The sequence below is a fragment of the Zeugodacus cucurbitae genome, chromosome 6 (genome assembly GCF_028554725.1).
Source record: "Zeugodacus cucurbitae isolate PBARC_wt_2022May chromosome 6, idZeuCucr1.2, whole genome shotgun sequence".
NCBI lineage: Eukaryota > Metazoa > Arthropoda > Insecta > Diptera > Tephritidae > Zeugodacus > Zeugodacus cucurbitae.
In genome coordinates this window covers 42,701,431-42,725,619 of record NC_071671.1, presented here as the reverse complement: position 1 = coordinate 42,725,619, position 24,189 = coordinate 42,701,431, and the positions used below count along the sequence as shown (strand labels likewise).

At 34.8% G+C, this 24,189-nt stretch overlaps 1 protein-coding gene across 3 annotated transcripts; it reads left to right on the top strand.

Moving 5' to 3' along the window:
• The first annotated feature begins 10,051 nt into the window (after positions 1-10,051).
• On the top strand, positions 10,052-16,886 carry LOC105216063 (activating signal cointegrator 1 complex subunit 2 homolog). Of its 3 annotated transcripts, none has more exons than XM_054233017.1 (7): positions 10,052-10,257; positions 12,438-12,486; positions 13,358-13,387; positions 13,928-14,078; positions 14,157-14,172; positions 15,339-15,502; positions 15,672-16,886. In XM_054233017.1, exons 1-7 carry the CDS (start codon positions 10,222-10,224, stop codon positions 16,300-16,302), a joined length of 1,077 nt encoding a protein of 358 aa, XP_054088992.1. In that variant the 5' UTR covers positions 10,052-10,221; the 3' UTR covers positions 16,303-16,886. The 3 variants fall into 3 exon arrangements, with proteins under 3 accessions (XP_054088992.1, XP_011188639.1, XP_011188640.1); XM_011190337.3 differs by having other exon boundaries at positions 12,438-12,576; XM_011190338.3 differs by lacking the exon at positions 13,358-13,387 and having other exon boundaries at positions 12,438-12,576.
• The last annotated feature ends 7,303 nt before the right edge of the window (positions 16,887-24,189 follow it).

Below are 24,189 nucleotides of genomic sequence, written 5' to 3'. Positions count from 1 at the left end.
ATTTTCACAAACTAAGCTGCTGTGTTCCTTGCAAACAAATTTTTGGCACGTACTACAAACAGCTGAATATTTGTTCGATTTTTTTGTATGATGACAGAAGAAACATCGCTGTCGTTTTTTGGTGGATTCATTTCTGGCTGTGCAAAATATACTCGATTTCCGATAACTAGCTTTCTTTGTCGGCGTTTTTGATCGAGTGATGTAATAATAAACGGCAAAATGTTTCAAAATACTAGGTGGGTCAAATTGATCCAACAACGTAATAAGTGTAATGAAATTACATTTGGCATCCTCCAGCAACATAAAAAACAGATATTATTTTAATTTTCATATTTATCTATTCCTTTTACTGCAGTTAACAAATAGAACAAGAATCAATACAATACGACTAGACTAACACGCGAATTTCGACGAGTTTTTGAGAATTTTGAATTTTTTGTTAGTTACGGCCTTTTGCATTTTAGGTGACGTTATGTAATTTTAGCAAGAAATGATGATAATAGGATAGCACAGCAAAAATAAAGAGATGTCCAAAAAATACGACTTTTTTATAATAATTTGAATCGTTGCCAGATCAGGCGAAATATTCATATTTTTAATTATAACATCCAACATTAAAAATTATTATAATATTTATATTATATATAAAATATTAAAATTTTAATATAAAGAGTACATATTGAAATCAATGTTCGTGATATTATGGTATATTAAAACAACCGGTCAATGGGCAAATAATTAACAGTTTTTACAATTTTGTTTGAAAAATTAATTCCCCGATGTTGCGGATCTCGAAATATTTCTTCAAATTTTTATACTCTCGCAACAAAAGTTGCTACGAGAGTATTATAGTTTTGTTCACATAACGGTTGTTTGTAACACCTAAAACTAAAAGAGTTAGATATAGAGTCATATATACCAAAGTGATCAGGATGACGAGTAGATTTGAAATCCGGATGTCTGTCCGTCCGTCTGTCTGTCCGTCTGTCCGTCTCTGCAAGCTGTAACTTGAGTAAAAATTAAGATACAGTGGTGCTCCAGTATAACGAACGCCGATATAACGAATGTTCAATATAACGAACGCTGTTTTTCAATACATTGATGACTCTATATAACGAAAGCTGGAAATTGGATAAACTCGATATTACGAATGTATGGCGTTTGTATTTAGTTTTGGTTGTCTTACAACAAAAAACAATGCAGGTAGTTAAATACCCGTCGGTTCTTGTTATTATTCAGCAATTTTTTTTAAAGAATTCTATTTATTTTTTTATGGTTCAGGTTTGTATATTACAACAATTTTCACTTCAATACTCCTTAATAATACTTTTAATTATAGGTTGAAGATTTTCTTGAAACGAGCAATATTACTCCTGGATAACGCTCCTAGTCATCCACCAGAAGAAGATTTGGTAACTCCAGATGGAAAAATGTGGACAGTGTTTATGCCACCGAATGTAACGGCTCTAATTCAACCGATGGACCAGAACGCGATTCGCCTCACCAAATTATTTTACCGAAATTCTTTACTGAGCAGTGTAGTGCAAAAGGAAAATATAAAAACAGCGTTAAAGGACCTCACCCTTTTCAATGCAGTTCAACTTATTGCTGCAGCTTTGGAAAAAGTTTCAGGGGTTGTCCTTCAGAAGTGTTGAAAAAACATTTTAATTAATAAAACCACACCACACGATGAAGATGATGAGGACAATATACCTCTAGCAGATTTGCAAATCAGAGAAGACCTTTCTCTTATGGAGAGCACACTTTCTTTTATCCATACAATGTTTCCCCAGGTACGGTTTAACTTATGCATTTGTACAAATAATTTAAATTAATATTCAAATAAAATTTTAGACAAACTTCAACACAGATGATTTGGAAGCATGGAACAGTGTAGTCAATGTACTTGTAGAAGAGAACCCGAGTGCTGAAAATGAACTATAGCTAGAAATTTCGGAGGAAGGTGATACCGCTGCAGTTGTAGCTGTGCCGCCAATAAAGCATACTGATGCCATCGACTGCTTTGAGAAGTGTATCAAATGGTCTGAAGAAAACAACGTGGAACATAAAAAAATATTTTTATTAAAAAGCCTATATCAAAAGGCACAGGATCTCAAAATTTCTCGCCCACAAAAGCAAATGAGCATAACAAATTTCTTTTCAGTTGAATAATACTCATAAATATTTTTGTTATAAAATTCAACTTTTATTAATCTTATTGTATGCATTTTCCATTGTATATGTATTTATTTCAACCAATGCTTATGAATTCATGAATAAATAGTTATTTTTAAACATATATGTTCTTCTTCTTCTTAACTGGCGTAGAAACCGCTTACGCGGTTATAGCCGAGTCCACAACAGTGCGCCACGCATCTCTCCTTTTGGCGGTTTGGCGCCAAATGGTAATACCAAGTGAAGACAGGTCCTTCTCCACCTGGTCCTTCCACCGGAGTGGAGGTCTCCCTCTTCCTCGGCTTCCACCAGCGGGTACTGCATCGAAAACTTTCAGAGCTGGGGCACTTTCATCCATTCGAACAACATGACCCAGCCAGCGTAGCCGCTGTCTTTTTATTCGCTGGACTATGTCTATGTCGTCGAACAACACATACAGCTCATCATTCCATCTTCTGCGGTATTCGCCGTTGCCAATGTTTAAGGGACCGTAAATCTTCCGCAAAACCTTTCTCTCGAAAACTCCTAGTGCCGTCTCATCGGATGTTGACACCGTCCACGCTTCTGCACCATAAAGTAGGACGGGAATGATGAGGGACTTGTAGAGTTTAGTTTTTGTTCGTCGAGAGAGGACTTTACTTTTCAATTGCCTACTCAGTCCATAGTAGCACCTGTTGGCAAGAGTGATTCTGCGTTGGATTTCAAGGCTGACATTATTATCGGTGTTAATGTTGGTTCCTAGGTATACGAAATTATCTACAACTTCAAAGTTATGACTGTCAACAGTGACGTGGGAGCCAAGACGCGAATGCGCTGACTGTTTGTTTGATGACAGGAGATATTTCGTCTTGTCCTCGTTCACCACCAGACCCATTCGCTTCGCTTCCTTATCCAGGCGGGAAAAAGCAGAACTAACGGCGCGGGTGTTGTTTCCGATGATATCAATATCATCGGCGTACGCCAGGAGCTGTACACTCTTGTAGAAGATTGTACCTTCTCTATTTAGCTCTGCAGCTCTTATAATTTTCTCCAGCATCAAGTTAAAGAAGTCGCACGATAGCGAGTCACCTTGTCTGAAACCTCGTTTGGTATCGAACGGCTCGGAGAGGTCCTTCCCGATCCTGACGGAGCTTTTGGTGTTGCTCAACGTCAACTTACACAGCCGTATTAGTTTTGCGGGGATACCAAATTCAGACATCGCGGCATAAAGGCAGCTCCTTTTCGTGCTGTCGAAAGCAGCTTTAAAGTCGACAAATAGATGGTGTGTGTCGATCCTTTTTTCACGGGTCATCTCCAAGATTTGGCGCATGGTGAATATCTGGTCAGTTGTTGATTTTCCAGGTCTAAAGCCACACTGATAAGGTCCAATCAGTTTGTTGACGGTGGGCTTTAGTCTTTCACACAGTACGCTCGATAGAACCTTATAAGCGATGTTAAGGAGGCTTATCCCACGATAGTTGGCGCAGATTGTGGGGTCTCCCTTTTTGTGGATTGGGCAGAGTACACTGAGATTCCAATCGTCGGGCATGCTTTCTTCCGACCATATTTCGCAAAGAAGCTGATGCATGCACCTTATCAGCTCTTCGCCGCCGTATTTGAATAGCTCAGCCGGCAATCCATCGGCCCCCGCCGCCTTGTTGTTCTTCAAGCGGGTAATTGCTATTCTAATTTCTTCACGGTCGGGCAATGGAACATCTGTTCCATCGTCGTCGATTGGGGAATCGGGTTCGCCATCTCCTGGTGTTGTACTTTCATTGCCATTCAGCAGGCTGGAGAAGTGTTCCCTCCACAAACACAGTATACTCTGGTCATCAACCACTAGATCACCGCTGGGGGTCCTACAGGAGTGTGCTCCGGTCTTGAAACCTTCAGTTAAACATATATGTACCAATATTAATTTAGTTTTCGTTTCTGATATAACGAATATTTCAGTTTAACGAACGGTCCCAACATTATATCATTCGTTATATTGGAGTACCACTGTATCTTGACGAAACTTCCACAAATATTCCTTGACACCATAAGAAGATAAAGTTCGAAAATGAGCAGAATCGGACCACGCCCACAAAATGGCGAAAACCAAAAACACATAAAGTGTCATAACTAAGCCATTATTAAAGCTATGAAAATAAAATTTGGTATGAAGGATCGCACTATGAAGGGGCATATTTGGATGTAATTTTTTTGGGGAAGTGGGCGTGGCCCCGCCCCTACAAAGTTTTTTGTGCATATCTCGCAAACCAATAGAGCTATATAAACCAAACTTTCTGCAGTCGTTTTTTTAGCCACTTCCTAATACAGTCCAAATGAAAGAAATCGGATCATAACCACGCCCTTTACAATATATAAAGTAAGCGCTAGTGAAGATATCGGTGCAGAACTTTGCATAAATATTATGTTAATAGTGTGGCAGCCCCATTCTAAAAATCGCCGAAATCGGACCATCGAGGACCTCGATGCTTCTAACCTAATATTATGGTTTCCAACTTTCAATGGACTTTATGCACTATATATGACGAATATGTGGGTCAAATTGTGTATTATATAATATAAATAAAGTTAAAAAATAATAATTTTCACTAAAATTTGTTTCGTGAAACCGGCTGTAAATGAGATAATGGAATCTGAATGTCAAACTTAACAGTTTTAAAAACATTGTATGTCAAGCATTCTTGTAAAAAGAAGATTGCTACTTGCTTCAAATACTTAATACACATAAATCTGATATTATATAACAAAAAACTCTGATGGCAAATGAGTTGTTATAAAATGTTTAGTAGTTAAGGTCTTCACATATTCTGGAGTGATATATGGGAACTACACAGTGCACTGTATTTGAATTAATGAACTATATTCAGCTTGAAGTTGAAAGTAATCGCGGAACTTGCTCTATGTAATGATACCTACCAGTTATTTGATGTTTTGGTTAGGTGTGGATCAGGTGTCTGGACTATCCATCAGCTTTTGAATTAGATTGATTTAATTGATGAATTGAAATGATGCAACGGAATTAGTTTTTGAGTTATCAAATTATATTTTTTAAATACATTATAATGAGTTGTTGCGAAGGAAATAGTTTTTATCGTTACTAATTCTCTTTCGTTATCTTATTTAATTTGAGGTTAAAGAGATCTTAAATGAAAAACAGTTTTGTTTCTTCGGTAGAAAATGTTTTGAATTAAATATAATAAACCAGTTATAAGTAAATTAATGACAATTTCACCATTATAACTGTAAAATGTGTTGTTATATCTGCACTGATGAAGAAACATGTCTATATGTTTACACAACCAAATACAAGATTATAGACCGTTGCAGTTTCTGTCTAGCAATTATTGTGCACATTCATATTAAACTCGTTTCAGATCAATTTAAGTAAAAGTGAAATATATTAATTCCGAAATTCCGATTCACAAAAGAGCACAACAAACACATGAACACACGAACGGCCACTCATTTCATAAAGAACAAAGTCGTAAAAATTAAATTTGAAGACGAAATTAAGTTGTTAAACTTATTTTCGATTTCGCAGCCATAAATGAAGCAACCGAAGATATTTGTTGAAATTTAAATGGGACCATAAAATACAAACGTATGCCTTAAAGCGTGCATTAATACAAAAATAACACAAATTCAGCAGACACGTATGAACAAAAATGTAATAAAATTTGGCTTTCAACCGAAAATAATATTGCACGCCGACGAAAATTCAATGCGAAGGGCAAATGTAGACGCTGTAAGCTGGAGTATTTTAGGGCGTCGATGCAATTAAATATTTTTCAGACGTAAAACACACAACAACAAATATGGACAATTTCACATCTGCAGCGTGTAACTGTTGTTTGCTGGCAGTACCACTGAAGTGTGAAGGCACTGAAGTTGCCAAAATGCAGCGACAACCTTGAACATCTGTCGCGCGAGGAATGCAACCACGGCGGAGGCAGTGCGTTGAACCGCAGCGGCAATCGCTGTGTGTGAATGCACGTCAACAGCTCAGACTACTGCAACACGCTCACACACACACTCCAGTGTCACTAAATGATTCACGAGGCAAATAAATAAAAAATAATAAAAACAGCAATGGTTGCCATATTAAAAAATAAAATTAAAAAATTGATGACCGTTGCTACTCACTGCAACCGCAACCGCAACGCTCCGATCTGATCCGCTCCGTTCCGAGACAGTTAAGTCGACATGCTACCATAAAATCCGCTACTAAGACGACTAAGCGATTAAATGTTAATTAAATTAAATTAAACTAAACACAAGCAGTGAATCTCTTTTCGCCATAATCGCTGATTGCTGGCTGGCGAAATGCCATTAAAACCAGCATTGCGCATTTCGCTCGGCTATAGTAGGTGATGACTACCGGCACACGATAACAGCCGCAGTGAGCGCGTTTGCATTTGGCATTGACCTTGACTTTGGTTTCTTAGCCGCAGCTTAAGTTGCGATTTCCCTGCGCCTGCAGCGTCAATTCGAAACGGAAATTGTGACGACGTAGTAACCGCAGGCGCATTCCGCCGGCGCGGCCGAGATTTATGCGTACTTTCACCCAAACCGTTGTCTGAAATGCGTGCGTTCTGACGCTCAGTCGGACATCGGAGTCATTGTGGTGTTTGAAAATTTCCCACATACGAGTACACACACTCGTTTATTTGGCACATGCACCTCGTGTTATACTCGCATTTGCTTTTGCGTCTGTATGTTCACAACGCCCTAAAACAATGGGGTGCAAATGATTTGCGTAGGATTTTTCAAGTTATTTTATCTGATTTTAATTTCGTTTATATGCAGATAAATTTGGCGAGATGTGCATCGCATTTAGAGTGCATTGATTTGGGGAAAAATTTATTGACCCTCTCGAAAATCCATATTCATAACTTTGGCATTTTGCACTTTTTGATTTGTTCTGATTTAGCTTTTGTTTTTGGAAATTTACTTTGTCAGTTTATTTTCAGTAAACTTACATATATTTGACAGGTGTTTGGTTTGGATTTTCTTTGAAAACAAGGTTCGAAAATAATAATTTTCGGATTTAAAAAAAAATTATTTATGGTTGCCTTGCACCTGGAGTTTTCCGGAATTACCATAAATATTCTGAACACAAAAATCTCGTATTTAATTTCAAACCATCAAATCAGTTATATCGAATAAGCGAGTTAAAGCTTACATCCCCTGTTAGAAACCATTGCTGTCTTCGATTCGTCAAGCATTAGATTGCGATTGAATATATGCCTGCTGTTCAAACAGAATAGCAGCATGCACAATTGTGTTGCGATTCATTCATTGACGGATAAATTTATATTTTGATTGCGTCAAATAACATTTTTCTGATCTATTGATTTCAAAAATCCATATTTTCTGTTTTCTAACTATAAGCAAAAATCAATAAAAAAAAGATTATAAATTTTAATTATTAACAGTAATTAGTCATGTGGGCTATTCCCAATAGTAAAACCGGCAAATCTATGAAACAAAACTTGTTAGAAACAGATGAAGAAATCAGCTATACCACTTCAATACCCTCTCTTACTTTAACTCGCTAACTTTTTTATTGCTTTCACATATTTAATTTTTGACAAGAGAACAGCTCTTTAAGATGACGAAAAGCCGGAATATTTCACATTGACCAAGGTAGTGAAACAACATTTGTTACTTTTAAATTTGACAAATGACGCCATAAATATGCCCATATTTGGATCGTTCTCCTATATGAATGCCCATCTTATCGTCGTGTTTCAAGCAGTTATATTTTCATCTAAACATTAGCTTCTCGGAGTTCCATACTTTTTCCTCCAATACAACCTGTAAGAATTATTCAATGTTTTAATTTCATCAATATGTATATCAGCTGTTATAATATTGGTATTGTTAAGTACATTTTTAAATAGATATAGATAGAAAAACAAGTGAACTTATTTACTTTGCATATAAGCTCATTTTCATTAATACAATTTCATTATTTATGCCTATTGATATATTATTACGTGTATGGAAGCAGACATATTATACTTTTCACTATAGAATAAAGAATAGAATAATAGAATAAATCTGCACACATTTGCAGCATTAGTTGACTGGAACTAAAGTAGAATTTATGATGGGATAATTCTCATAACACCGTTTTCGTAATTTGATTTTTGGTCAAACATACCAAATGTTTTGAAACAGGATACTAAGGTATTTATTCAGTAATTCTGTAGTAAAATTCAGAAGGCTTCGGATTTATTTTGGAATTTACGTCCATTGACTGTATCAGGATTTTCCACCAAAACCTTCAACTGGCTTGTGTTAATAAATTAGGATTTATTCGAATCTCCGCAAGAGGAGGAATGTATTTTAATTATAAGGACAGGGTCAATGACCCTTACGACTAAGGAAATATTACTCAGGGCGAAGACCACCGTAAAAATGTTAAGATTTTCCTTAAGTCAGAAAGGTATTGCGACAGACCAGCGCTTGCCCAGCTGAGCTGTAGTCCAACTATCCAGTAGAAAATCACATTCTGCTATAATTAAAACTGGCGTGCCTAGTCTTGACAGCTCATCAGCATTACACTTTCCTGAGATTCAGCTGTGGCCAGGCACCCAAACAAGTATAATCCTGAAGATCTAAATGGCATCGACTGAAAGTGAGGTTAGAAATTATTTTATCAACCTCGAGCGCGTAATGAATCACTTCTCTGAAGGATGCTACGATTCAAAGCAATAGATCTTATGTTACCTTTAACCTTTACCACTTGCTTTTTAAAAACGCTACAATAGTTGTGAAGCCTTTTGAAGCACCCTCCATCACACAAGGAACCCACCGAATATTAATTGGTTTCATATAGCCAAAGAACTACTTAAGATTCATACGTGGAGCTTAGTTTATGTGAAAAAAAGTTCTTAAAATTAACTAAATTGTTAATATTGGTATTTGTTCTTCACAATAGATTTTGTGAATAAAGTTTATGGTTACACATGAAAAAAATTATATTTACAATTAGGGATAAATTTCGAATATGTGAGATTTAATAAGATCATGTTTTTCCAAAAGCCATCTGTTCGAAATTCGAGGGTAAATATATATATTTTGGAGGATAACTTCGAGACATGTCGAACGTACCAGTTTACTTATGACTCGATCTCCCAGAAAATTTGTTTGGCCATATTAGGCCTTGAATATATTGAACACTTATAGTATACCGTAATTTCAACACACCATATAACTCATCATCCTTAGAAAGAATTTTAGTTTGATAATGAAAAGTACAATATGACTAAGTAGCTAACTAACATGACACACCAGGAGTATTGAACTCGAAAAGCGATTAAAAGTATTTTCACCCACAAAATGTCAAATTCTCATCGACACACACAAACACACGCACACTCAACCGAAAAGCCTACGCATGAGGCATTTTGTTTTTTAATCTCAAATCACGCGAATTATACTAAACAGTGCACGGTAAGGCAAATAAAGGCATAAAATGTATAACAAATATAACACACAAATATTTTGACAAGACAACAAATACAACAACAAAGCGAAGAACGATTAAAGCATTGCCGAAGTGTGGCGATGAGCGAATTTCGGAAATTTTAAACACAAACAACAACAACAACTTTAAGTACAGCGCTGAGAAAATTACAAATTAATCTGAAACAAATACACAATAATAACAACAACAACAACAACAACACCAAACAATAATTGAACTGTTTGTACTGAGTTGAGCAACGCTTTGTGATGCTGAGTACAACAACTGCCCACAACAATAACAACAACAACCTGAATATTGAGATCAAGCAGACGTCTTCAAATCAATGCCTGACGTCGCAGATCAGCACGACGCGACGCTTTCGTATATAAACCAGCCGTACTCGATCACCAAGCATACATTCCTGTTGCAGCCATCAAAGCCTAAGGATTACCAGCGAGACAGCTTTACGAACAAGTGAATCTCGTGTTTTAAAACAACAAACCATATAGTGTGTGTGAAGTGTTGTAGAATTTAAAGAATTTTTTGCAACAATAATAACAAAAAAAATTTGCTACAAAATGCATACCAAAGTGATCTTATTCGCAACGATTGTGGTGAGTAAAAAGGCGAATTGTTGAAAATAATAAATAAATATGAAACAAATAAGTGAAAAACATTCGAAGTGAACTGTATGCAAATGAGTGAACTGTAGTGCAAGCAAATGCAAAGAGTGCAAAGTTACTCATACGCCAGTGAACGCTAGTGTGCCGTGGCGCCTGAATGCAAGCTAATCACATGCAAATGCCAATGCATGCATCAGAGTGTGTGTGTTGCAATGAGAAAATGTGACAATAATGCGAAATATGTGCCATCGGTAAACTTGACTGCTTTATGGGCGTTGAAAATTAGCATTTTGCCATGGCATACGAACAAGTGCATAAATAATTGGAGTGTAAGGTGTGTTGCTGCCGCCGCGGCTGCTGCTGCTGTGCATACATGAAAGCAATTATTTTCGCCTTGTTAGCAATTGTTTACTATGAGTTTTTGCTGCTTATTTACAACAAATAAAAATGAAATAAAATCAAATAACGCAAATTGGCAGTTCAATGCACTTGAAGGCAGCTCTTTGCGCTCGCTTTTGGGCAAAAAGAACCTTCATAACAGTTAATGTTAATTGAATTTTTGCAATGATGCAATGCAAGCAAAACAACAACAACGAAATGTATTAGAGAAGTGGTGTGTGTCACAGTTAGAATGCGACCTTTACAATTCCACAGCTTTGAACTTGCCTTCAAGCGCATCAAAGGCGCACATACACATATAGCCAAAGATGTATATATTTATATATATATATATATGTTTCTCAGATATATATGAAAGCAAAGCAAATTGCCACAATCAATCATTCTAAATGGTGCGCGCTAATATTTTTCCACACACACTTCGCCTGCAATGTTGATTGCTTGAGCGCGCAATTGGTAATACATGAAGCCGCCGCACTGCTGGCTGTCTATGCAACACACCCAAAAATGTCTGCGGCTCTGCGCTTGTTTTTTTTTTTTTTTGTTTAAATTATTTTTAATTAATAGCAAATTTGTGAAGTGCTAAAAATACTTATTTTGGAGTTTTTAATTTAATTCATTTTTTTGTGTTTTTTTTTAATTTTTTTTTTGTGTTTTTTTTTCTGGCGCTGTTTTAATATATCGCCTTTTTCGCTGCTAGTCCGGCATTTATTACAGCTTTTTGTATTCACAATTTTTGTAGGCAAACAAGAAATGACCAAATTTTCTGCTTTTTGCTGCTGCCACAGTAGCTTCTAATGATTCATTAGCACGAAATTTATTATTTCGCCAAATACTTGTATAACCGAAAACAGAAATATTTTTGAGCAATGAACTTTTTTCGCTTTTGTTGTTTTTGGCGTGCAGTTAGCGTTGAGTAGATTTATGCATTGATCGCGTTTTCGCTATGCAAATTTGGGAGAGTAGCTGAGTATGGATGACTGCTTGCATAATTTTGTAATATTTAAAAATTTAAAAATTTAAAAAAAAATTAGGTAAAAGGTGAATGCGCTGAAATCGAAAGTAGCAAAAATAGGAAACATATTTGGAAACATTTTTTTTCCATTTTGAAATTTTAAACGGAAGAAATATAAATTGAACGAAAGAAATATGAATTTGAAAGACATAAAATTTAGAAGAGAAATGGAATAATTTGAGTGATAAACCGGTATAATATAATTATTAAATATATGCAAATATGCCATACAAATATGTAGCTTTGTATAAAAAATTATGAATTGCTTAACGAAAAGCGGTTAGAAATAAAAAAGTAAATACTTTTTTATTTACAATAATGCCATAAATTGATTTGGTTATAAAAAATTTTATATTTAACATATTATTTGTCAAAATATTATTACTTAATTATTTAAAACTCATTATATATTTAAATTAAAGTTGTTTTATAGAATGAACCACTTTCATATGGCCATTTTTGGCAGCCCAAATAACTAAAATACAAATTTAAACTTTTTCCTGAGAACTTTTTGCCTCTCAAAAATATTAATATAATATTTAAAGCTTCCAAAAATGAAAAAAATCAATTTCATATATTTTATTTATCGTTATTTACTTATTGCATACAAAATCTGTATCAAATGAATTTTTTTTTTTTGCATGTTATAATATAACCAAATTTAATTTTGACTTCTTACTGTCAACATAACATTTCACAGCACATACTTAATTTTTCAACAACAATTCTAACACAATACTCTCCTCTCTCTTTCCAGGCCGGCGTTGCGCTCAGCACCGCCTTACCGGTTGCTGACCACGAAAATGGCAAGTATCAGAATTCGGTAGATAATAAAAATGATGGCAAATATCATCCAAGCAATGATGGCAAATATCGACCAAGTTCTCGCGGCGAAGGTAATTCCTTCAGTTACAGAACGTTTGCAAGACACACAAACGTTAATGCTTTCTCTTCAATATGTAGTGTTGCGCTGTTGTAATATGCTGCTATAGTAGTTGTTGTTGTACTTACCACAAGTAACTAGTACTTACACAAATTAACCATGGGAAGAAAACAGAAACTAAAAAAAAAACAAAAACCAAGCTAACTTGCACTAATTTTTGTAACACTAAGACACTTTACTAATATTATTAGGTTTTCTATAAACTTTATAGCTGCGCGCTGAAGAAAAGAAATAACCTACAGAAAAAAAAGTATTTAAAAAATATTAAAAAAAAAATATTAAAAAAAAATATATTAAAAAAGCAAAAAAAAAATTAATAGTAACAATGCAAAGCTAACACTAAAACTAAAAAATAAGATTTTTTAACCAACGCTGATGAAACTCAATCTACCCACAAACGATTCACACGTTAAAACACTGACACATATGTATAAAATATAGCATAAATCTATGTGTATATAGCATGTATGTATGTAGTTTTGTATAAATTGCCGATGCTGTCATTGTAACTGTATTTTTGTTTGTTATTGAGTCGTTAACATGACATGCGCATACAGTCTAACTGTTGTTATTGTTGATGTTATTGACTTTACATGTATGTATAAATATGTGTGTAAGCAAGAAAAAATATTGGATACATATAATTGTCTGTATATAATAACTTAAGCTGACTTTCAGTGCGCGTAAACATGTGTTATTTGTACTTTTTCTAATACACGAATATCTACTTCTAGGCGCAACAGGCGGTTACTATGATGCTCAGGGTAAAGATACAATTTTCTTTAATATTTTTATTTTTATAATAAATGTTTGCGCCAAATGCATAAAATACATTAAAAGAAACATGTGAAAAAATGTCCACCACAAACCCAAATCCGCATAAACAAAACCACTCAATAAAAAATAATTTCATAAAAATTAAAGCAATTAGAACAATGTATAAGAATATTCAAAAAAAAAAAAAATTTAAATCATTAGAAAAATAGCAAATTGCAAACATTTTGTGACAATTAAAGCAGACAAACAGTTGTCTTGCCTTTCATTAACTTATTTGGTTGTCGGTTAACATATATGAAATTAATTTGGCAATGTTACTTTTATGACACCGCTCTCTTTAACACACTGCCGCCTAACAGCAGTGGCATTTCTCCTACTAACACCACCAAACACACTCACACACAAACACAGGCATGCAAACGCAAACGCTTATAAAAAATGCTTTCTTTAAATACGCAAAAACAAAAAATCATAAAAATTTCAGCTTCACTAAACAAATATTTTTCTCTAACCTCTGCTCCCTACAGGTCATTACGTACACAGCTCCCAGCCGTATCGTCACGTGCACGATAATCGAGAACTTGGCAAATATACGCACATCCCCTACCCCTACGATGGTGGTTATGGGCCATACAATGGTTCTAACATTCCATATATGCATGTCGATGTGCCCTATGAGTGAGTAGCAAACACAGCAACAAACACATTGTTATAAGTTAATTTAAATTATTTTTTTTTTTTTATAATTTATCACAGCCACAATCTTTACACAGTAAGTAATGCTGATTTTAAAGTTCCTGAAATCAAATTGGAATATGGCTTCCCTGACCATGAACCACAAATCGACATCACACCCAACACCGAATATCCTGTTGTTGATCACTCCGATGATTTAATTGAAAACGGAGCTGATACAACCTCCAAATCCCCAAATGCAGAGCAATAAAAATATTTAACCAAAAAAAATATTAATGCACCGCCTCCAAACAATCCACCAAACAATCCCAGTATCCCGCATCCATCACACTCATCACACCTACACATATATTTAAAGTATTAACAATGTAACCGTAAATTCATGAGATGTCACACCTTATGCATCGTATTTATAAGAATAATAAGAAACCTAAAATTATATATAGAAAAAATCCAAAAATCACGTATTCCTCCTTTTTTGCAATGAAAAAATAATAATTTTAAAATAAATTGTTTCAAAAATATTTATGAAAAAAATATAATTTAAAATATATTAAAACTTTAATATTATAATTTAAACATTAAAATTTTAAACAATTAAAAAAAAGCAATTACATAGCAATAACATTTACAAAAAAGAAAATATTTAAAAAGATTCTAATACTTAAGAATTTTAAAAATAATTTTTTTGAAAAAAATTAATTTAAAAAAATATAATTTTTAATATTCCAAATAATTAAATATTAGAAACAGTAGCCTAATTAGTTTAGCAAAAAAGTGCAGCATTAAAGCCTGCTATTTTCGAGGTTTAAACTTAAAAAAAAATTAAAAACATTTTTAATGCTATCCACTACAATAAACAACAACACAATTCCCACTCATACGCACTTGATCTTGCAACTGCACTGGCACTAACACACACGCACAAATTTACTCCACTCACCCACACACCAAGTAACGTATCCGTAGTAGTTCACACACACACACACATACAAGCACACTCACTTGAAAGTTGTAGTTTCAATTACCGTTAAACGCGCATTTACTCAATTACAAAATTCCACCCCTTTTTCAACAATCTCACCAAAACAACCATCAATCAAATCAACAATATACGAATATTCACCAACAACAACAACAACAATTCGTACAACAAATACACTGCCATTTGTAAACAAAACTCGCTCGAAATCATGAAAAACTCGCAAATAAAACAAAACACACACAAACAACAACCCGCAGTCCACCACAACAACAACGAAGAAACCCACTACCACCACTACCACAACAACAACGACTACAACAACCACAACTCCACGTACGGTATTATTCAACTACGAAGAGGAGGGCAAATACAAGGTGGTACATCAAGAGGATGCACGCAAAGAGGACAAATATGATCATTCGTAAGTGATTTATTTGAGACTTGAGTTGAGAAATGGACATTTCATATAATTTTGTATTTCAAATAGAATTTCTTAAAATTTCACTCAATTAGATCTCTCTTAATAATATAACTACATATACACATAACTGTTAACTCTACACTCTCTTTCTCTCTCTCCCTCTATACAGTTACTTGACTGAGAACGGCATCTATGGCGAAGAGCAAGCGAAATTGCACAAAAATGGCGGCACCGACGCCAAGGGCTTCTACGAATACACCGGCGACGATGGCAAACTCTATCGCGTGCATTACGAGAGCAACCACAACGGATTCGTAGCCAAGGGCGATCACATTCCCACACCACCACCAATCCCAGAGGCCATTGCACGCGCACTCAAATATGTCGATGATTTGTACAAATCTCGTGGTGAGAAACCGATGTTCGATCAACGCGGTTTCCGCATTGACAAAATGTCATCCAAGGACATCATGGCCAAGATCAAGTCCATCCACTTGGAGGAGATGCCCAAAGAGATTAGCGAGCAAATCATCGAATTGCAACATGAAATGGAAGAGTACCAACATATGATCGAGCAATATGAGCAAGAGCAACCGCGTGAGCAATATGTCGAAGAGTACACACCGACCGAGCAGCAACCACAACAACCAGAGCAGCCACAGCAGCAACAATACTATCAACAACAACAATATTACGAACAACAACAGCAACAATATGAGCAACAGTATCAGGAATACCAAAGGGAGTACTACAGCGAACCGGCTGCCACCGAGAGCACCGGCGCACAGGAATACAACTAAACCAAGCAGTTTGCTGCAAACAGGTGCCATTTAATTAAAAGAGAGGAAGAATATATACATAAATAGCAATAACAAATTTTGAACGGATCGGTAAATTGAGAATTAGACGAATTGCAGCGCATAAGCTAAGTAACGATTGGCTCGTTTATATATTTGTATAATATTTAAAACAAAAAAAAAACTTTTGCTGCTTTTACTTATATTTATTTAAATTATGTAAAAGTTAACAAAAAACGAACTAAAATTAATTATAAGTAACAACGAAATATTTACGCTTCACACACACATCAACGCACATAAACTGCCATTAAGTCAACTGTTGGCTGAAACGAAAAGCGGCGAGGAAATGGCGCGCAAACTCAGCAGCGTCTAAAGCCGCATTTCAGCCACAACCATGAATCGTACGCACCAGGAAGTGAAGAAGTCACAAAAGACACAGAAGACACACATCAACACGCTCATCAGCTCTCATCAGGCCATCACATACACGAACACACCCCTCCCCTACTGCAAAGTAACAAAACACAAAAAAAACATTCCCCACAAAAACAAAAACAACAAGTAAAAAACGCAAAAAAAAAAAATTAAACAAACAAACATTTGTTAAGAATTAATTTCATATTTAACTATTTATAATAAATTTATTAGTAATTGCCAACAAACTATGAAATAAGTCATAAACAAATGTGTTATACTATGTAATAAAAATGTTAACAAAAAATCGCAACAAAAAAATTATAATTTAAATAAAATCGAAATAAACCTTTAGCAAATTGAAAACGAATACGCCTTTTTTAATTAACCTTAACTGCACTTAGCCACCAGCCAGCCAGCTAGCGTCGCTGACGCAGCGAAAAATCAAAGAAAATACATAAAAACGGCGAGCGCGCCAATAAAAACGCCGTTTTTACGAGTTTCCCTATCGAGTCACCATCACCGACGTCAGTTCGACAGTGTCGCCGTCATCTTCAGCATCGTCGTCACCGTCACCATCGCTTACCCACCCGAAATTGCAACAATAAATTTCATTGGCTCATTTACGATTGCCACTTATTGTCGGTTATTTACTATTTTATTTGCCATTTTTTGCTCGCTTTTTTTCTTGTCTCACAGCTTCTTCACTGCACGGTTTTTTACACTTACGCTTATTACGCATTCGTTTGCTTGCTGTGTGTGTGTGTGTGTGTTTGTTTCTTATAATTATCTAGAGTAAAAGGTATTTCAAGGTCGTACGCAGCGGCATGTTGTGCGAGCATTCGAGTGTTAGTGCACCACTACAACAACAGCAACAGCAAAAACAACACATACACACTAACTCAGAAGTGTATATGTTGGCCGCAATGGCGTTCGTGTGTTGACATTTATTGCGTCCATCAGCATTGGCACGTCTGTCCATCCAGCAGCAGTTCCATATCGAACCGATCGATCGCATGACACCATGCCAGCGCTATGCGGGTGTTGCCAGACTTGTACACACACATATATTTATATATATGTATGTATGTATTGGCAACGCGTCACATTGCGCCAGGAAGTGTCGTAAATTTTCGCACAACAACCGCCATTAAAACAGTTGGAATTAATTAAGCTTACAGCTAGCCACTGGATAGTCAGTCGCACTGTTCATTGTACATATAGCGGGCGACAGTTGTGTGTGTGCGTTATGATTTGCAGGATTGCTGTGAATGAACTGTAATGTGCTGAGGCCGTTGCCTGAAGGTAAGCGTCATTTGGTGTATGTAAATTATTGAAGCATTATTTTTTTAGGTTTTCAGCGTTGTCACATCAACTATATTTACGGTAGAGTTCGCTGCGGAGATCATCGCACGATTTGTGGCATATGTTCGTACTTAATAGTAATGGTTGCCGATTTGCAATAAATTCTTTTAAAAAAATTGTCTCGCTAAAAATATGCTGCTATTGAGTCAAAAAGTCGTAATAAATTTAAATATAAAACTTTAGGAATTTAAAAATAGTTTTATGTTTATAAAGGCAATTGCAATATAAATACTACTCCACAGAAATTTAATATAAATCTAGTATTTATGGAAGAAGCCAAGACGACAATTCCACTTATAATAGATTAGACTGGGTCAGACAATGGAAAGATATAAGCGCCAAGTACTAAAAGTACGATATCCTTATTTATAATTTTATTTTAAATTTGATTTTAAAAATAATCACATAGTCGCCCTTTATAATCAGCGCTACACACAAAGAGTTCCATCTTAAAATAGCTTAGAATACTAAAATCACCTCTATTTATCACATATTGTCGTTTTGAATGTCATTAACTTATTATATTATACAGTAGAAAACAACAACGATATCAAAACAAAACTTTTTTGTTTCTTCTTAATAAAAATTAGTGAAATCGGTATAGCTTCTCATAACTCCGACTAAAGTTAAACTCTTTCCTTTGTCTTTTTACTATACACATCGGTCACTTTTTGAGATGCCGTAATCAAATTCGTTGAGACAAAAGGTTCAAATCGATTCATACTTGCAGAAGCAATTTTTAATTTTTGTCTCTCCGATTGTCTTTAAAGTGAATACAGCTAACCAAAAGGGACATGGTCTAAAACATATAAGTGTAATATGATATTTTTAATATAAAGATGTATAGAGTTTCTCTCGGTTAGAAATGATTTGAAGCTTTTAGCCTCCCAGTTTGAAGGGGTATTCAAGGAAAAATATGCAAACAAATTCTGGATTTGTATTCAAAGATTATAATGTTGGTGTTACTTGAATAAACTCTGGCATAATCTGTCTTACAGGGTTAGGTGGCTTTCAGAGGTCGAAAAGAGAAATTTTTATTTGCAAATTCTGAAAACTCAGCCGTTGGCACCTCATATCCCATGACGTGTCCAAAAAAAGCACTTGCCGTGAGCATACTTCATTATTGGTTCATCCAAAATCCAAAATCAATAAACAAAAAGTATTTCGATATTACATGGATAAATCTATTTTATGAACTAAAGAAAAAGAAATAAATTAAAATTTAAATTTTAACATAAAACAACATCATTTTAGTCGGATCCATTTGATATTTTTGGATAATAATTTAATGTATGTACTATTTAATAAGACAACATTTTTTTTAATCAAATTTTAACTTAAACTAGCCTCCATGAGATGCCATAAAACCATTGATAAACACTTTTCAATGACGACTGTAAACTATTTTTGTTTACGATATTATTAACATACTCTAGGCATTACGGGCTTACATTATTGAAACAATCAATCGTAATCAATACACTCGAATGATTGTTCGACGGATAACTTAATTTCATAATTTTCTCATTCATTCTTCTGTGTGTTCTTTGTAGTAATTAAGTTTTATATTTTCAGCTCACTTCAGTTTTCTATGTAGTTTTCATAATGAGCCGACCCAAACTCATCAAAACTTGACCAGTTTATCACATAAGATATTGCAATAAATATTTTTATGAAAAAAAACAAGAAAAATTTTATAATTGTGCAATATATTGTGAGAATATAAATAATTTCTTATCGCGCGGTGTTGTTGCTCTTTTGCCAACAATTAAAAAAGTAGAGCAAAACTGTTAGAGATAAGAAACATTTGATGCTTTTAATCTAATGGTTTTGAAACATTATTAATAATACATTGTGTGATAGGGTCTGTTTTTAGTGTGAGCGTGATATTATGCTGAACTCAGCTAAGATTTGTCTGAAGCCATCTCAGCAATTACACTAAACTCTATTAACATTAACTATTAGTGTTTGGAGCGATCTCACTGTCACTGACTTACATGAAAATGTAGCTAAAAATACTATATGTAGGATTATAAAATTATCGGCCTACGTGATTATTTTAATTTTTCCTACGTACGGACCAGAATGTATGTATACTTAACGTCTGAGCCACTACTAAAGTAAAATAAAATGGAAAGTTAAGCCAAAAAGTTCTGGACAGCGCCAGTCAATGACTCGTTCTTGTTTAATTCATGTCGACTACAACTGCCGAATTCTTCTTGTTCTAATTAACTGATTCTGTGTAGATTATTACTTTCAAAAGAAGCGCGAAGTAGAACTGGTCAGCAACAGTATTTATTTATTTTTTTTATTCTAAACAAAAAATGTGTTGCGATTTTTTTTAGTTTTGCAGAAAGTGTCGGTTATAATTGGATAGTGCGAATTTCAAGCGTAAAAAAGTTAAAAAAATAATATTACGTATATGAGCTGTTTAGTTTTTTGCAAATTTTTGTACATCGAAAGTGTAGTGCCCTGTTTATGAAAAAAATGTTTATTACCTATTAAGAATATATGAGACTGTGTCGTAAATTATTTCGGCACTGCCCTGCTTCTCGAAAAAAATAATGTTATCGCTGTGTTTTCGGTGCTTCTGATTTTCCTAATGTACAATCAGTGCATTGAGTTCATCGCACTGTAATTTAATATTTACTTTATTCACTTGTACGAATTTTGCCCAAAATAAAAAAAACAAACAGGTTATTATATTATTTTTTATCAGCGACGGTCGTAAGGTCGAAAGAATTTATAAAAAATATTTAAATTTAAAAAAATATGTAATCAGCAAACAATTGGAAATTGGGGCATTCAAATGTAAATAATTCTTTGAGCGATATTTCGGCGCTGATAAGCTGGTGCATATTTAATTTTATTTTTGAATAATTATAATGTTCCGCTCGTGTAATAGTATTATTAATATTTATATTTCAGTAATATGTACTAAGTCATCCCTTTTCAGCCTACTTTAATGCGCAATTTTAATCTGCGTAAGAAAGGTGAAGTATGATTTTTAGGTTTAACTATAGATTAAGCTTTTTTTTGATTTTGTTGAAAGTCCAATTAAATGTCGAACTGTCAATTTAACCTCCATTTGTAAGAAAATTATAACGTTCATAAATCCTGAGGCTAATTTGGGGCGTAATAAATTCGTACTAAATGAATTGTGACGAGAAAAGAGATTAATGAAAAACTTGTCAAGCGGGGAGTTTGAATCCAACACCCGACCAGGTGACATTCCAATGTATAAAGATAACTTTAAATGCGACGGAGCCACAAATGAAGAATTATTGGCCGACATGGGAGCCAGAATTAAACTTCTTTAGGTCAATACAAAAAGAAATAATTAATGGCAAATAGAGTGCCTTTAAGTAGATTTCTGATTAAAGGTAAGAGGATGTAATAGTCCGGTTCGAGGACACAGGTCGATCACAAGGAATTATAAAGTTGTCCTACGTGTATTACCAGAATGAGAATAAGCCGATCTTCGATACCTTCTTGCGTTTTACTACTGGATAGTTAGTAATAGTTTAACAGCACAGCAAAGTAAAACTTTTTTTTCTGGGATGCCAGTTGTAGAATATGTTTGTGAGAATACAAGACATAATCATCTCAGCGCTTCCTTCTTGACGCACCCGCTTTTGTATGATAAATGCATCTTCATTCTCACACTTGGAGTCATTCAGGTGAACTAGCGGAAATGGGAATGGGGCCCGAAATATGGTTGTCTGTAGTACCAGATTCCAGCACAAGAAAATTCATCAATCAACGTGGCTGTCTCAAAACTCATTGCATACCGCTGCAGCCGATGAGCTGTACGATTTGTACGACGACATTGACGTAGTTCAGCGAATAAAAAGACAGCGGCTACGCTAGCTAGGTCATGTTGTACGGATGGAAGAAAACACTCCAGCTCTGAAAGTGTTCGATGCAGTACCCGCTGGAGAAGCCGCGGAAGAGGACGACCTCCACTCCGGTGGAAAGACCAATTGCAAAGTGACCTTGCTTCACTTGGTGTTTCCAGTTGGCGCCAAAAAGCAAAAAGGAGGAACGAGTGGCACGCTCTGGTGGATTCGGCTATAAGCGGTTTCTACGCCGAATATATATATATATATATAATAAGTTTAATTTGAGTGGGGAACTGTTAGGTTAGGTTAGGTACATCTACTTGAAATATGCTAAGAATATACTATTATATAAACTTTTTAACTCAAGTACTCAAATAACCGTAAAGATTGATCAGAAATCATTTCTTAAGCGTTTTCAGACATTTCAATAAATATGTACAACCGTTAAACCTTTTATAATACTTTTTTTTAATATGCCAAGTCTAAACTAGCATTTTTACCGTTTCATTTGTCATATGCACAGCAACTATAAAATTAAATGTCAAATTTTGCCGGCAGTAAATTTTAACACACTAATTCCAATGAAATACGCATATCTGTCCACAAATTGTTTGTGAGGCAAAGCTTAATATTCATATTCAATTAAATGACCGAGTTAAGCGGTTCTAATTGCGATAAGCGCTATTAAAAATAGCAGCCGTAAAAATTTCGTGTGAGAAAACAACAACGAAAAGTGCCAAACTAACAAAGCTAAGCTTGGGAACAACATGAAACATTTATTGATTATTTAAATGCGAGATGCTGGCTATACAAGCTCCAAACATACAGAAACATATACACTAACATAAAATAATACTTGAAATATTTTTCAGAGCATACTTTTAGGCACCCACTTCAACGGTTCATACGAGCTTTTTGACGAAAGGCATAACAAAGCGGAAGCTTCGCATTTAGGTAATAGATCACCATGCATCAATGTTAGAAAGAAATCAGAGTTTTAAAATAATACACATAAAATAAAACCATTTATGTGTATATAATAATACACCAACAAGTTTATTTCTCGAGGCTGATCTGGATTATACCCTGGTCCCAAAGTCCATTCAAAACTATTCCTATAAAAGCAATCAAGTGTAGTCCAACTTTGTTGTGAACACCATCAAGCCATTCATCATAAATAGAAAGATAAGCCAGAAACTGTACCATATAACCAAATTGCCTTGATAAATAAGGTAAACTTTGAAATAAAATTTAGTTGGTAAATATATGTATAATCGTGTTTATAAAAGTAAGAAATTTACTAGAGTAATTTTTAACTTGGTATGGAAGTGTGTTTGGAAGTGATGACACAAAACGTGTTTAAACCCATTACTGTCCTTCAGTGAACACGGATATTCGCATTATTTGTGTAATAAATAAAAATATTTGGAATAATTATCTTCGTCTATGCCAGCGTAAAATATCGTTTAAGTTCAATAAAAATTCGATAGCGTATCATAAAACGTAAGCAACAGTTAAAGAACCAAGAAATGAAATTATATGAAGAATGTTGAGTAAAAGCTTTTTCGCACAGCCAAATTAATTTAATACATTATGATGATAATTGAGCAATCAGTTTTTGTTTTTCGCACAGTCGGCTACTCCATTAACGATCCACTATTATAATTTTTTCATTTTTTACTGTTCATAAAAAGTTGGTAAGTTTCATCAGCTGATAGCTATTTCATCAATAGCCATAACCAAATTTCCAGCGTGAACAACACCCCGCAGAGTTGTACTCGATTAAAAATTAATGTAGAAAATGTATGAAAGTTTGTCCATGCGCACTCTTTAATGTAACACTCGCTTGGATTCGGTCAACTACCCAAAAACGGACACTCTGTAGGGGTTTCTCCCAAAACTATTAGCATTAGAATATTATCGACAAGTCATATTTGACTTATACAAATTAGTATTCACTCTGTTCACGTATGGCTAGCAAGTGATAGTTTGTCAAGTTTCTGCTGGAGAAGTGTTTCTTTACTCAAAAAATTAGCAGAAACTAACAGAAGAGAGCGTCAGAGCGAGAGATCGCATGAGAGCTTCTGGTTTCTTTTTGTGAAATTTCGCTACCAGCAAGAAGCTGCCAACAGATGTAGAAACAGCTGCAAAATGAATGTGTAAGGGCTGCTTTGAACATTTGCTTTGATTTCGTTTTTTATATTCTCGCAACAATGTTGCTAAGGGGGTATAATAGTTTTGTGCAAGCGATAACTTGAGTAAAATG